The following is a 13287-nucleotide window of genomic DNA, read 5'->3' as shown; positions in this document are numbered from 1 at the left end:
TGTATTAAGTGTTACGTCCTGCGAACTCCACGATTTCCCTTTTTCGCTTAAATTCCTCTGCGCTCAGGATAGCCGTTAAGATTAGGATAAGGTAAACTAAGCACGGACGGTTGTCGATCGACGAGTGAGCCTTGATCCTTGCACATTCCTTTTCCTTTTTTTTTATAAGGGTAAAGTATCTGTTTACCTAGGCGCTTAAACGCAACCTTCCAAATGACGAATTAGTGACGGACGGGGCATACGTAACAGGATTTTCATCGGCTTTGTCAGGCCTAAAACTGAAAGAATGTAAACCTGGCGACTCGACGCGCCAAATGGGCCTTAATGGGTTGATGAAGATCTTTATTGCATCAAGCGAGCTTTCAAAATGCACGTACGATGTTTCCGGCAAGCGGAAACAAAGCCTGAGACGTGTCCGTAAATACACGTGGCGGAGTTTTTGCTTGCATTTAAGATTGAGAGGTGTGCATCGTCCGTCAACACTAAAAAAGAAACCCTAATAAAGGAGAAACCTAACCGAAAAACAAGTGAGTCACTGGAGGAAGCGATGGGTTGCACCCCCAATAAGGCAGTGGGGGCCTTACGAGAAGACTCGCCAATGAACAGTCGGAAAAATCGACAACCGTCTCTAAACTTCTAGGATAGGCAAAGACTTAAGAATCTAGCTCTTGGATGAGAAACATCTCGCCCAATAAGAAATCCTTCAGACAAAAATTAGAAACATCCCTCCAACCAGAAGTTCCCAAAATGAAAACCTGACACATCCCACACGCGATTCACCCTTCCCATCCTTAGAACTTTCCTATATAAATCTCGACATCGCAGCACTTGCTCTCTTAGTTCAGCTTCTCTTCTGACGGTTCACCTCTTCGGCCCAGTTCAATTTACTTCGCCTCTCTTCCGTTTACGAACACTATCACATTCAAATCCGATCTCAAGTTTTAAGTTAAATTCTGTGCGTGGACTTAAACTCACCGAGTGTCGACGAGAGGCTATCCACAGGGCCCAAAGAGATCCAGCTAGTTACCCACGGGGCTCAAAAAGATTCAGCTGTTCTACTTTAGTTCGATCAGCACCAAGAAGTAAGTCCTCTACATACCTATTCACATACTGATATCGGGCCCCTTTTATCATTATCTTACCCCTTTTGTATTCACTCGAACACTCACGCGTTCGGGAAGTCCCTCGGTTAAACATTAAACATTAACCCTTCCAACCCTCCAATTCTTTTCACTATTCCGAATTAGCCGATTTATCGGTGGATTCGGGGGAATCTCTATTGTTCCGAATTAGCCGATTTTTCGGTGGAGTCGGAATAATCTCTGTTCGTTGTTCCGAATTAGCCGATTTATCGGTGGATTCGGAATAGTCTCTATTGTTCTGAATTAGCCGATTTTTCGGTGGAGTCGGAATAATCTCTGTTCGTTGTTCCGAATTAGCCGATTTATCGGTGGATTCGGAATAGTCTCTATTGTTCTGAATTAGCCGATTTTTCGGTGGACTCGGAATAATCTCCCTTCGTTGTTCCGAGTTAGCCGATTTTTTCGGTGGGCTCGGAATAATCTCTCTCTATTATTTCGAGTTAGCTGACTCGTCAGTGGATTCGAGGTATTCTTTTGATTTCTTTAATCTCCGAAACCCGAGGTGACTTCCCCACAGTTAAAGGACTTTAATATTTAACAATCCGCTAACTTGTAGTGGATTCGGGCTGTCCCACCCACAAGAGGTCGAAAAACGCCGCGAGACACGAAAGGAATCGTCGGAACAAGCGGGGACGAAGGGAGCTTGACATCCCGCAGGAATCGATCAACGCAGGTCCTCCGCGACTCGCCACTCCACCCCCTCCCCCAGCTTTTACAGAAGAACCCTGTTCTTCACAGCAGAATCGCCCCGTTTTCCCCCTTTCTCGCCCTGTCGTCCTGCCTTCTCGCCCTTTCCCCCCATCTTCTCGCCCTGTTTGTCGCGTGGCCCCGTTTCGCGTGGTCCCCGTCAACCCCGATCCCGCCACCCTCCTCGAACCTCCCCACTCCCCCTCCTCTTCCCGAGGACCATCCCCGACTCCGTCGACCGCCTCGACCCTTGACACCCACGAGGAAATGGTCGGTCCCGAAATAGTGACCCTAGATTGACAATTATTATTTTTTTTTATCCATAAATTCTTGTCCCTCTGCTTTCACTCCCCAAATTTTTCTTTATATTTAGTTCTTAATGTCGACTTAAATTAGTTTCAAGTACTCATAAACACCGCACCCACACCTAACCAAATCATTATGCTATTCAATCCCGATCTCGATGTAATAATAGCGGGCAGGATGTCCACTTGCAAATAGATTTCCCCTCAAAAGGTCCTGCCCGATCGCCCCGCACTTTTGTTATACCCGCGAAGAATGCGCATACCAACTCTCCATTATATACATATACACATTTTACACTAACCCCTAGTTTATAAATATATTTTTTTTTTATACTAAATAACATTTTTTTTATGTCAAATAAATATAATTACTTATGTTAAAGACATCTCCATTCTTTCTTTAATTTAAGACCTCAATTACCACCCATCTCCCACTCGAAATCGCACGAGGTCCGATCCTAAGTTAAAGGGATTAAATTCCTTGATTTAAAAAAGGACCGACGATCGCACCGCTCACGGAAGGCGTCCTAGGGTCCCTGCGGACCCTGACCCTTCCAGAGTCATAAAAGTGCGTTCGGCTCGCGCCACGCGCCTCAGAGCGCGTACCTGCGAGCAGTATTCTTAAGCGTCTAGTTGCGTCCTTCCTTACCCCGACCCCTCTGGTTAGCCTTTCCTTCGCTTTCCCAGATTTTCTTATACTAATCCCGGGGTTGGACGTAACAGAACTTAAAAATTGGGGGCTCGTCCGGGATTTAAGTGTGATTTTTCGAGAGTGGTGATGAATACGAGGTCAAAATCTGATAAAGATCAAGTTGACGATCTCTATAAACAAGCCCTAGAGAATCAAGGCAAAATTATACCTAGCTCTACACCATATACATCCACTCCCTTTCCTAACATTAAATCAGCACCTAGACAACTTTTCACCCCAAACGTTGGCGAGACCGCGGAGGACAAATCAAATATAACCGACGCGTCCGATTTCACCCTTCGCGTTTCTGATTCCTGGGATAAAACAATACTACCTGTGCGGCAAGATCAGTATAATTCTTTTATAAGCATCGCAGGAACAATGGCCCACGCTAACCCTTTCGCCACATTAAAATACGCGGTAGAGGCCGTTCCCTTCTTTGACGGAAAAAATATTCCGTTAACATATTTTATCGAGGGATGCGAGGAAGCGAAAGCTATGCTGCCCGCTGAGGCAGAATCTCAATTCACTAAAATAATCAGAACCCGAATTATAGGCGAAGCTCGTCGTACCATACAAGATCAAGATTTCGATACGGTAGCCTCGTTAACAAAATATTTAGAACAAGTCTATGGCGCTGCTAAAAATATTTATCAATTACAAGGAGAGTTAGGTTGCATCTATCAAAAAATAGAGGAAGATGTAGTAACTTACGCGAATCGGGTCAAATTGTTGGGAAAACAGATACTAGAAGCACATAAAAATTCAGGACATGCTGCCGCTCCCGGTCAAAATATTAAAGCCTCTTTAGAAAGGGACATGTGTAAATGTTTCATTAGAGGGTTGAAACCGGAAATTGAACAAAGAGTGACAAGAAATTTGGATGTCCAAGCCACTGTGGCCGACGCATTGAGAATAGAAAGAGAGCTGTACGAAATGACAGATTTACGACAGGGTCAAGGTAATCTTGCAGGCAAAACATCGAACACTAATCGTTTGCGGGAAACCTGCCAGATCTGTTATAAAGAGGGACATTCAGCCTCTAACTGTAGGAAATTAACTCAGCCTTCGCCGCAACCTCATAATAAAATTGATCTTGGAACCGAAATTCTCATATGTCAGATATGTAAAAAACGCGGGCATAGCGCCGACAAATGTCGCCTCCGCGACCCTCAGGCCCGACGATCCGTCAATGTAATTCAAGAAAGTCATGTCACTTGTCAATTGTGTTCAAAATCCGGTCACGATGCTAAATCTTGTAGAACAAATACTATTAACAATCAGAGTAAACCGACCATAATTTGTCAATGGTGTGATAAACCGGGACATTCGGCTAACAATTGCTGGAAAAAGCAAAACGAACAACGCGACACGGCAAACAGACCGAAAATTGTCTGCCAGATTTGTAATGGTGTCGGGCATATCGCAAAAAACTGTCGAAATAAAATGGAACAAAACGCGACACCTAAAACCTCATTATTTTGTCGTTATTGCAAAGGAGAAGGGCATCTCCTCGAAAATTGCGAATTACGCATTGCGAGTAATAACCGCAGGCAAGCAATTATTAATCAGGAAAACTCCAATGGCCCCTCGAAGTCGGGTGTGCAGCAGGGGTCCGAACGGATCTCACACCCATCAACATCTCAGAAAACTCAATAGACAAAAAATCAATAGAGATACGACCCGTAACCGTAAATCTCGATAAACACCGTCGCGTGCCGACTATTCAGGTAGATTTCGGTAAACCAATTTCACACGTTACCCTTATGCTGGATACCGGTTCCGGCCCGAATTTAATTAAAGAAAAATTTTTATCAAATAACAATACAGTCAATCACAATAAACTTTTGCAATTAAGCGGTATAAATGAATACCCCGTTTATACCCTCGGAGAGGTTATTTTACCACTTTTTGAAAAGCCAGTAACTTTTAACGTAGTGTCAGATGATTTGCCGATTCCACAAGCCGGTCTATTAGGGAACGACTTTTTTCAGCAAACTTCCTCAAACATAGATTACGCGACGGGACACTTAAACGTATCAGGAATTAGTATACCTTTCCTCTCACCGGAAACTATTACAGCTTTTCCGCGGTCAGAATCTCTATTTTTTATAAGAGTGGAAAATCCAGAAATAAAAATAGGATATCTACCAAAATTAAAAATAGCCCACGGGATTTATCTAGCAGATACCATAGTAGAAAACAATTCCGGAAAGGCATATTTAAAAGTTATAAGTACTTTGGACGAAGAAGTGGAAGTTCAAGTACCACCCTGCGTCTTAACCATTAAACGAATTATTTGACAATCCTGAGTCAAATATGGAGACGCATAATAACCGAGAAGAAATTGCGAATACGCAAATTAACCCTCGACACTTAGTGGATAATCAAGTTTATTGTAAAATAATTGACGGAACAAATGAAGAAGAAACAAAAGATGACATCAATAATGAAAATAAAAATAATTATGCAGGTTCGAATAGTGAAGACGGGATTATAAATGAGAATAAAATTATGAGAGAAAGTATGAAATCAGATAAAACTCTTAATCTAGATATTCAGGAGGAAGGTTTCCAAATCTTTCCCGAAATGCTAGATTCCCAAAATCCTGGAGGGGGAAGTTACCAAACCCCTCCTGAAATATTAAATAATTCCAAAATCTCTGGAGGGGGAAGTTACCAAACCTCTCCAGAAGATTCCCAAAATCCTGGAGGGGGAAGTTACCAAACCCCTCCTGAAATATTGAATAACAAAATCTCTGGAGGGGGAAGTTACCAAACCCTTCCTGAAATATTAAATAATTCCAAAATCTCTGGAGGGAGAAGTTACCAAACCTCTCCAGAAGATTCCCAAAATCCTGGAGGGGGAAGTTACCAAACCCCTCCTGAAATATAAATAATTCCAAAATCTCTGGAGGGGGAAGTTACCAAACCTCTCCAGAAGATTCCCAAAATCCTGGAGGGGGAAGTTACCAAACCCCTCCTGAAATATTAAATAATTCCAAAATCTCTGGAGGGGGAAGTTACCAAACCTCTCCAGAAGATTCCCAAAATCCTGGAGGGGGAAGTTACCAAACCCCTCCTGAAATATTGAATAACAAGATCTCGGGAGGAGGGGGTTACCAAACCTCTCCAGAAGATTTAAATAATCCTAGAATTGCAGAGGTAAATTTCCAGACTCTTCTAATATATTCTACTCCCGTCGATTGCGAGGAGGGAAGTAACCAAACCTCACTACGTAATACGACAGAATTTTGTTTAAGAGGGCCGAAAGTTGAGAGCTCTTTAAATCATGTAGAGAAAATAATATTTCCAAGGGTTGGAATACCCATAAAAAGTGCAGATATTAATAAGAATAATACTTCTCATGTTACTATTGGAGAACTCATGAGAAGAGTAAAATCATATAATCCTAATATGGAAAAGATTTATGAAATTAACAGAAAAAGTAAACCGTCTTCAAAAACTTTGGCTTGCGCACAAGCTCGATTCCAAAAAATAATGGAAAATTTCCGGTATAAACGTAAATCAAAGCAACATCAGCTAATGTCAGAAGCACCGACTAATGACATTATTTCAAGTGAATGTTTTGTATCATCCGGAGAACCTAAGAAAGATAGGCTTACGGAGATTACGAAATTGCTACGACTAGAGCATTTAAATACTGAAGAAAGGAAAAGCGTTATAAAACTCATAAGTAATAGTCAAGATCGATTTCATATTCCCGGAGACAAATTAACAGCAACTCATGTGTTGCGACATCAAATACCGACAACAGATGATCGACCTATAAATACTCGACAATATAGATTTCCGCAAATCCACAAGGAGGAAATAAATAAACAGGTAAGAGAACTGCTCGAAACAGGGATCATAAAACCCTCTCAGTCACCTTACAATACACCCATTTGGATAGTGCCAAAAAAGGAAGACTCAAAAGGAAACAAACGTTGGAGAATGGTATTAGATTTCCGAGGTGTGAACGAAAAAACTATGGGCGATGCCTACCCATTACCGAATATTGTCGAAATTATTGATCAATTAGGCAATGCAAAATATTTCACAGTATGTGATCTCGCCTCTGGATTTCACCAAATAGAAATGGATCCTGCAGATAGCCACAAAACCGCATTTACCACTCCTAATGGCCATTATGAATTCGTAAGAATGCCTTTCGGGTTAAAGAATGCTCCCGCCACTTTCCAACGACTAATGGACCTAATACTAACAGGAATAGAAGGTGTATTTATCTACATGGACGATATTATTATTTCCGCTCCTACGTTAGAAGAACATGAAAGAAGATACAAATTAGTAATAGAACGACTCCGCCAAGCTAATTTGAAATTACAGCCAGATAAATGTGAATTCTTAAAAACCGAAGTGGCGTACTTGGGACACATAATAAGTAGCGATGGAATTAAACCCGATCCAAAAAAATTGGAAGCCGTAAGACAATTCCCTAGGCCAAAAACACCGAAAAATATTAAACAATTTCTTGGATTAGCAGGGTATTACAGAAGATTTATACCAAATTTTTCCAAATTAGCTAAACCTTTAACAAATTTATTAAAAAACGATACGCCTTTTAACTGGACATCTGTTCAAGAAGAATCTTTCGAAATGTTGAAACAGAAATTATGCGAAGAACCAGTCTTGCAATATCCCGACTTTTCGACACCTTTCATTTTAACTACCGACGCTTCCGGAACTGCCGTAGGGGGCATATTATCGCAAGGAGAAATAAACAAAGATCGGCCAATAGCATACGCGTCGCGAACTTTAACCGACAACGAACTAAAATACGACACTTATGAAAAGGAAGCTTTAGCGATAATATATTGCGTCAAACATTTCCGACCATATCTATACGGGCGAAAATTTACTCTAGTTACAGATCATAAACCCTTGCTTTGGTTCAAAAATGCACAAGATGCAAACATGAGAATTCTCCGTTGGAGATTGAAATTAGCGGAGTACGAATACGACGTAGTATATAAAGCAGGCAAGACCAATGTTAACGCCGATGCCTTGTCAAGAAACCCGGTAAATTTCGAAGAAGCAGACTGCAACGTAATTAATCATAAAAAGCTTTTAAATCCGAATGATCCCAGAGATGCAGAAACAATTGCTAAAATGTTAGAAGAATCTGATGAGGAGGAGGAGGACGAGGATTTCGATCTATACCTTTCAGATGACGAAAAAATGGAAGATTTACCACCTAACGATAATCCACCTGATAGAAACAAAGATTCTATACCTTTTACGCAGGAAGAACTGCGTGAGCCGCCGAAATCGGAAATTGTAGAAAAAGCATTAGTCCACGATCCTCCTAATTATAATAGAATACAAACTCGAAGCCAGACAGCGAAAAATATGCATGATCAGCAAGAAAGATCACAGGATCAGGGAGATGAAATCGAGGAGATAGAAGAAAGAAACGATCCGCCAGACAAAGAAAGTGACATAGAAGATAATGAAATAGACGATAAGAAAGACGAATCTGACGACCCCGCTCACAAAAATAAAAATCCACGAATAAAATCCACCATTATTGATAATCAAATACTCAAAGGCAATATAATAGAAACTCGCGATTTGCTATTTTTACGTAAAGATAACGTGGCATACTTTGTCGACACTAGTGGAAAACCATTAGATTCCGGATCACAAAAGCTATTCGAACGAAACGAGATCCCACGCTTGAGCCCGCTTACCTTAGGTAAAGCAAAGGCCGTAAAGTATAAAAAATATTACCATATAGCACTACCCATCAGTGAAGGACAACGGGAGGGCCCAACAATGACCCTAACGCAGATTATTACAGTTATAAAAAACTTACAGGACGTCGCCGACAGACTAAAATTAGAAACACTCAGCATCGCAAAAACAGATTTTGTTAACAATGTACCATGGAATAATATAAAATCTGTTTTACAATTAAATTTTACTAATTCAACAACCAAACTAATCATATGTAACGGATTAATTAAATACCCTCCTAGAGATCTCCGTTCTATTATAATCGGCGAAATGCACTGTTCGCCTACCGGAGGACACCGAGGTGTTACAAAGACATATCATAGAATTAAACATAAATATTATTGGGAGAACTTAAAATCCGACGTTCAACAATATATACAACAATGCTTACAATGTCAATTGAAAAAATTAGTGCGAGTAAAAACTAAACAACCTATGATAATTACTGACACACCAGGATCTTCTTTCGACAAGGTAGCAATGGATATCGTAGGACCTCTGTCCAAAACCGAAAGAGGCAACGAATATATTTTAACCTTACAAGATCAATTAACTAAATTTTGCATGGGAGTACCCCTACCAGATCAAACTTCCGAAACAATAGCGGAAGCCTTCGTGGACAGATTTATCTGTGTATTAGGGGCACCTAAAGCAATATTGACCGACCAAGGAAGAAATTTTATTAGCGATTTAATGAGAAAGATTGCTAAGATATTCAGAATACGCAAATTTCGCACAACTGCCTTTCACCCTCAATCAAACGGATCATTAGAAAGATCACATCATGCATTAGGAGAATATCTTAAACAATATGCAAATGAGCAAAAGCAGTGGGATAGATGGATTAGTCTTGCAATGTTTAATTATAATACCAGCATACATGAAGCAACAAAACATACCCCGTACGAATTAGTTTTCGGTAAAATAGCCAGGATTCCATCAAGCGAGCCTCTGGCTCCAGAAGATAAATTAGGAAATTACAACGAATATTTGATAAATCTCGTCACGCAGCTTCACACTATACAGACGAACGCTCGTGAAAACGTCGTCGAAGCTAAATTCAAATCCAAGAAACACTACGACAAAAAAATTAACCCTCGAACCTTTAAACCTGGAGACCACGTGTTTTTGCTAAAAGGGCCTAAACCAGGTAAATTTGGAGATCAATATACTGGACCTCATGAAATCTTAGAAATACTGAATAAAAACAACGTGAAAATCAGAATCAAGAAAAATAGCCGAGTTGTACACCCCAACCGATTGCGAATTTCTCATATCAAACCAATAAATAAATAAATAAATAAATGAATAATTAAATAGATACAATATACTATAAAAACAACTCAATAAATTTCAGATGGATCCCCGGATTAAAGGAGTAACCACAATATTAATAATAACCATATGGATACGCCAAACCTACGGAATAATAGGATATGATTGTACTTCCCCAACTACCAATTTAACAACCTTATCATTAATAAACGTTGAAGAATGCGATATTCCACTACCAAAGGTCAATTCTAGCCAAGTCTTCATACAATTATTGCAGCTCAACGAATTCGAATCTGTAAAAGTGATACAATGCAAAGTAGAAATCGATCGTACGATCCGGAAATGTGGAATGTTTTCTCATAATTCGGACGTTCTAAATGGAAAATACGCATATATACACGAAGTAACCAGGGAGGCCTGCATACGAATGCATTATTATGGAACTCTCGAATTTAAAGGAACATACATAGTGGCACTAAAATCTAACCAGACCACCAGTCGCCCGGCGATCCTAACTGGCGTTGTGGACGCCGACGGAAAATGTTCTGGAGGATCCTATTCAGACCTTTACGGAACGTGGACAAATGTTCTCGTACAGGCAACTGTCACAATCACCTTGCAAGATTACTTAGCTAACGTTAAACTAAACACTAACCGTATACAACTTAGATCAGGAGTGGTCTGTGATTTTAGTACCGCCAGATGCACCGATATAGAAGGAGGAGATACCTTTTGGGAGTCCATACCTAATGACTCCTGTAAATTCACTTCATATAGCACCTTATATAGAGGTTACGCGGAAAAGGTAATCGATAACGTAAACGAGCACTCTCAAACCGCTTATACTGTGAATGCCGACGATACAGTCTTTGCTTTAACCAGCACCGGGAGAGACTTAGCGTGTGGATATTCGCTCATTCGAACTGAACACCCAAAATTAGTAATTTGGGAAACCTCACCTGAAATGGACATCGCTAAACGAACCGGCCGTGTAGAAAATCTCGACCTTTTTACTTATATGAATTCGAAATTCGTTTACGTAGAAAAGCACATCCGTAACCAGATTAATCAACTGTACAGGAACATCTTACTACAACAATGTAACCTTGAGTTAAAGATGTTGCAAAACGCTTTAGCAATAGCTACACAATCTCCCGACATCTTCGCCTATCATTTTATGAAGGGACCTGGATATATGGCCCTTCTAGCAGGCGAAGTAATCCACATAATAAAATGCGTTCCAGTCGAGGTAAAATTAGTCCACACCCAAGAATGCTATGAGCAACTCCCAGTAATGTTTAATAATAAGACCTTCTTCCTAACGCCTCAAACACACGTACTACTACGGCAAGGAACACAAATTAACTGTAATTCTTTCGCACCTCCTATGTATCTTTTGGGAGACTCTTGGTATAAAATTACGCCAAGGCCAATAGAAACACTAGCACCTACTGTCATAAAACCCATGACCAAAACTACCTGGAAGTACACTAGCCCTGGAGCACTCGCTACCAGCGGCATATACACACAAAAGGATCTGGAAGATCTAAAGGATCACATAATGTTTCCCGCTGAGAGACCCGCTGTCCTTAACACCGTAGCAAGAGGAGTAATGGGAGAATCAACCGTGCTGAGTGGAGGATCGTTCGCCAACCTAATCGACGAAGCTTCAATCGAAAAAATTGCACTCTCAGCCTGGGAAAATTTCTGGAGCAAATTTTTAATCTTTGGCAATATTAGCGCTGGCCTACTTGGAATATATCTTTTTATAAGAGGCATTAAATTAATATTGGATACACTTGTACATGGATATGCTCTTCATACAGTATATGGGTGGTCAATATATCTAATAGGAGCAATATGGGATTCATTAACTCAGCTTTTATTACATCTGGGACAGGCAAGGCCTAAAACTAAAAATGCCAATGCTCCGAAAGACGATCCGGAACAAGGAGCGTCAGCTAGCGCACCACTCCATGATCTTGAATGGCAGGCAAATGTCCAGCCTGTCGGGTCAACAAACGGAAAATCGGAACACGCCTATCCTTCTCTACCTTTGAAAGAGAGTACCTATACTTTCGAACTCAGAGGGTAAAATAAAAAAAATATAATAAAAAAAAAAAATATATATAATAATAATAAAAAAAAGGGGGGCACAAGGGGAAAGGGGACGAATTGCACGACACCTCATTATCTATCATTAACGCCCTGCCCCTATAATCGCATGCTGCGACATGCAGATAATCTAACAACGAATTCTTGTAGCCGAAGCCATGGAAATCAAATGCATCAACACTAGCTTGTTGACCCGCGGCCCGCTCAAGGCAAAGGTCATCCGGGTGGACTCCCCGACCTTCCTGTGGGTCCATCTAGAGAATTCACGTGAAGACCTCGACGAGCTCATCGAGGACCTAACGCGGAGAATGATGCGTAGGAGTGAGTTCCTCCATCTCCCGCCAGACGAAATTGTGCCCAAAATGGAGGTCGCCGTTCGTGAGGGAAGACGGTGGCAGAGGGGCCTCGTGCTCCGAGTTGAAAGAGGGAACCGGGTTACGGTTGCCCTCAGAGATTGGGGCCGCGCTGTCCAGCGGCCCATGTTCGAGATATACACCCTCGAGGATCGCTTTCGCGAGCTAGAGTGGCAGGCCATCCCCTGTGGATTAGCCCACCTCCGACCACTCGAAGGAAGACTCCGATGGTCCCGTAGGTCCATCGCCTTAACGAAACACCTAGTCGAAAAAAGAGAGGGATGGATCAAGATCCGGCTGCCGGTCAAGGACGAGGCCGCCATCATCGACTTCCGAGCGCAGCCCGAGCACGAAGACGAGACGCCAGACCTGGCGCAATTGCTCGTACAAATGGGATGTGCCCAGCACAGCCAATTCGAAGAGGTGGTGGCCATCCCTGGGATTATCCCCTACATTTATTTATAAAAACAAAACAAAAAAAAATCCCAACGAGCAAGCTAGAGCGAGTCTATTGTAACCTTTTCTTTTCTCTTTGTGTTTACCTTTTCTAAGCCGTAATTGTTTCTTTATTATTAATTTTGCGCTCGCTCTAGCGAATAATTTTAGACTCTTAATTTTACGTTCTCTCATTATTATAAATTTTGCGTTTTATTTTTCTTTTTTCTTTTTTTTCTTTTTCCTTTTATAATTGTTTCTTTATTATCGGTTTTACGCTCGCTCCAGCGAATAAATTTAACTTTAATTACAGTTTTAATTCCGTAAATCATAATAAATTTTATTTTATCCTTTCTTTGCCATATGTTTCACATTCACTTTTAATTCTTATCTAAGTCTAAATCTATGATCTGTAATAGGTTTATATTTTACGGTTATAATAGCCTGTTGCAAAATATATGTATCAATCATAAAAATTTTTTCTCACCTCTATAATCTATATAAATTAGGCTTTATTTCTTA

The 13287-nt window shown here is 40.9% G+C and overlaps 1 protein-coding gene and 1 long non-coding RNA gene across 2 annotated transcripts; both read left to right on the top strand.

The window, feature by feature from the left end:
* Window positions 1-16: 16 nt before the first annotated feature.
* Window positions 17-13019, top strand: LOC139786811 (uncharacterized). The gene is made up of 2 exons (XR_011722423.1): window positions 17-1082; window positions 12128-13019. It is a non-coding gene; the product is annotated as an uncharacterized lncRNA (long non-coding RNA).
* LOC139786810 (uncharacterized) lies at window positions 9945-11994 on the top strand. The gene has a single exon (XM_071725925.1). The coding sequence runs from the start codon at window positions 9945-9947 to the stop codon at window positions 11955-11957; it is 2013 nt and encodes a 670-aa protein (XP_071582026.1). The 3' UTR covers window positions 11958-11994.
* Window positions 13020-13287: the final 268 nt, after the last annotated feature.

Source organism: Temnothorax nylanderi, unplaced genomic scaffold (genome assembly GCF_030848795.1).
Source record: "Temnothorax nylanderi isolate EJ_2023f unplaced genomic scaffold, tnyl_v1.0 TNYL_tig1154_pilon, whole genome shotgun sequence".
Lineage (NCBI taxonomy): Eukaryota > Metazoa > Arthropoda > Insecta > Hymenoptera > Formicidae > Temnothorax > Temnothorax nylanderi.
Note: the sequence above shows the minus strand (reverse complement) of the source record. Positions and strands in the feature narration are given on the sequence as shown.

Excerpts from the sequence above, each read along its gene's own strand:
- LOC139786810 (XM_071725925.1), top strand. The coding sequence starts at position 9,945 with ATGGATCCCCGGATTAAAGGAGTAACCACAATATTAATAATAACCATA.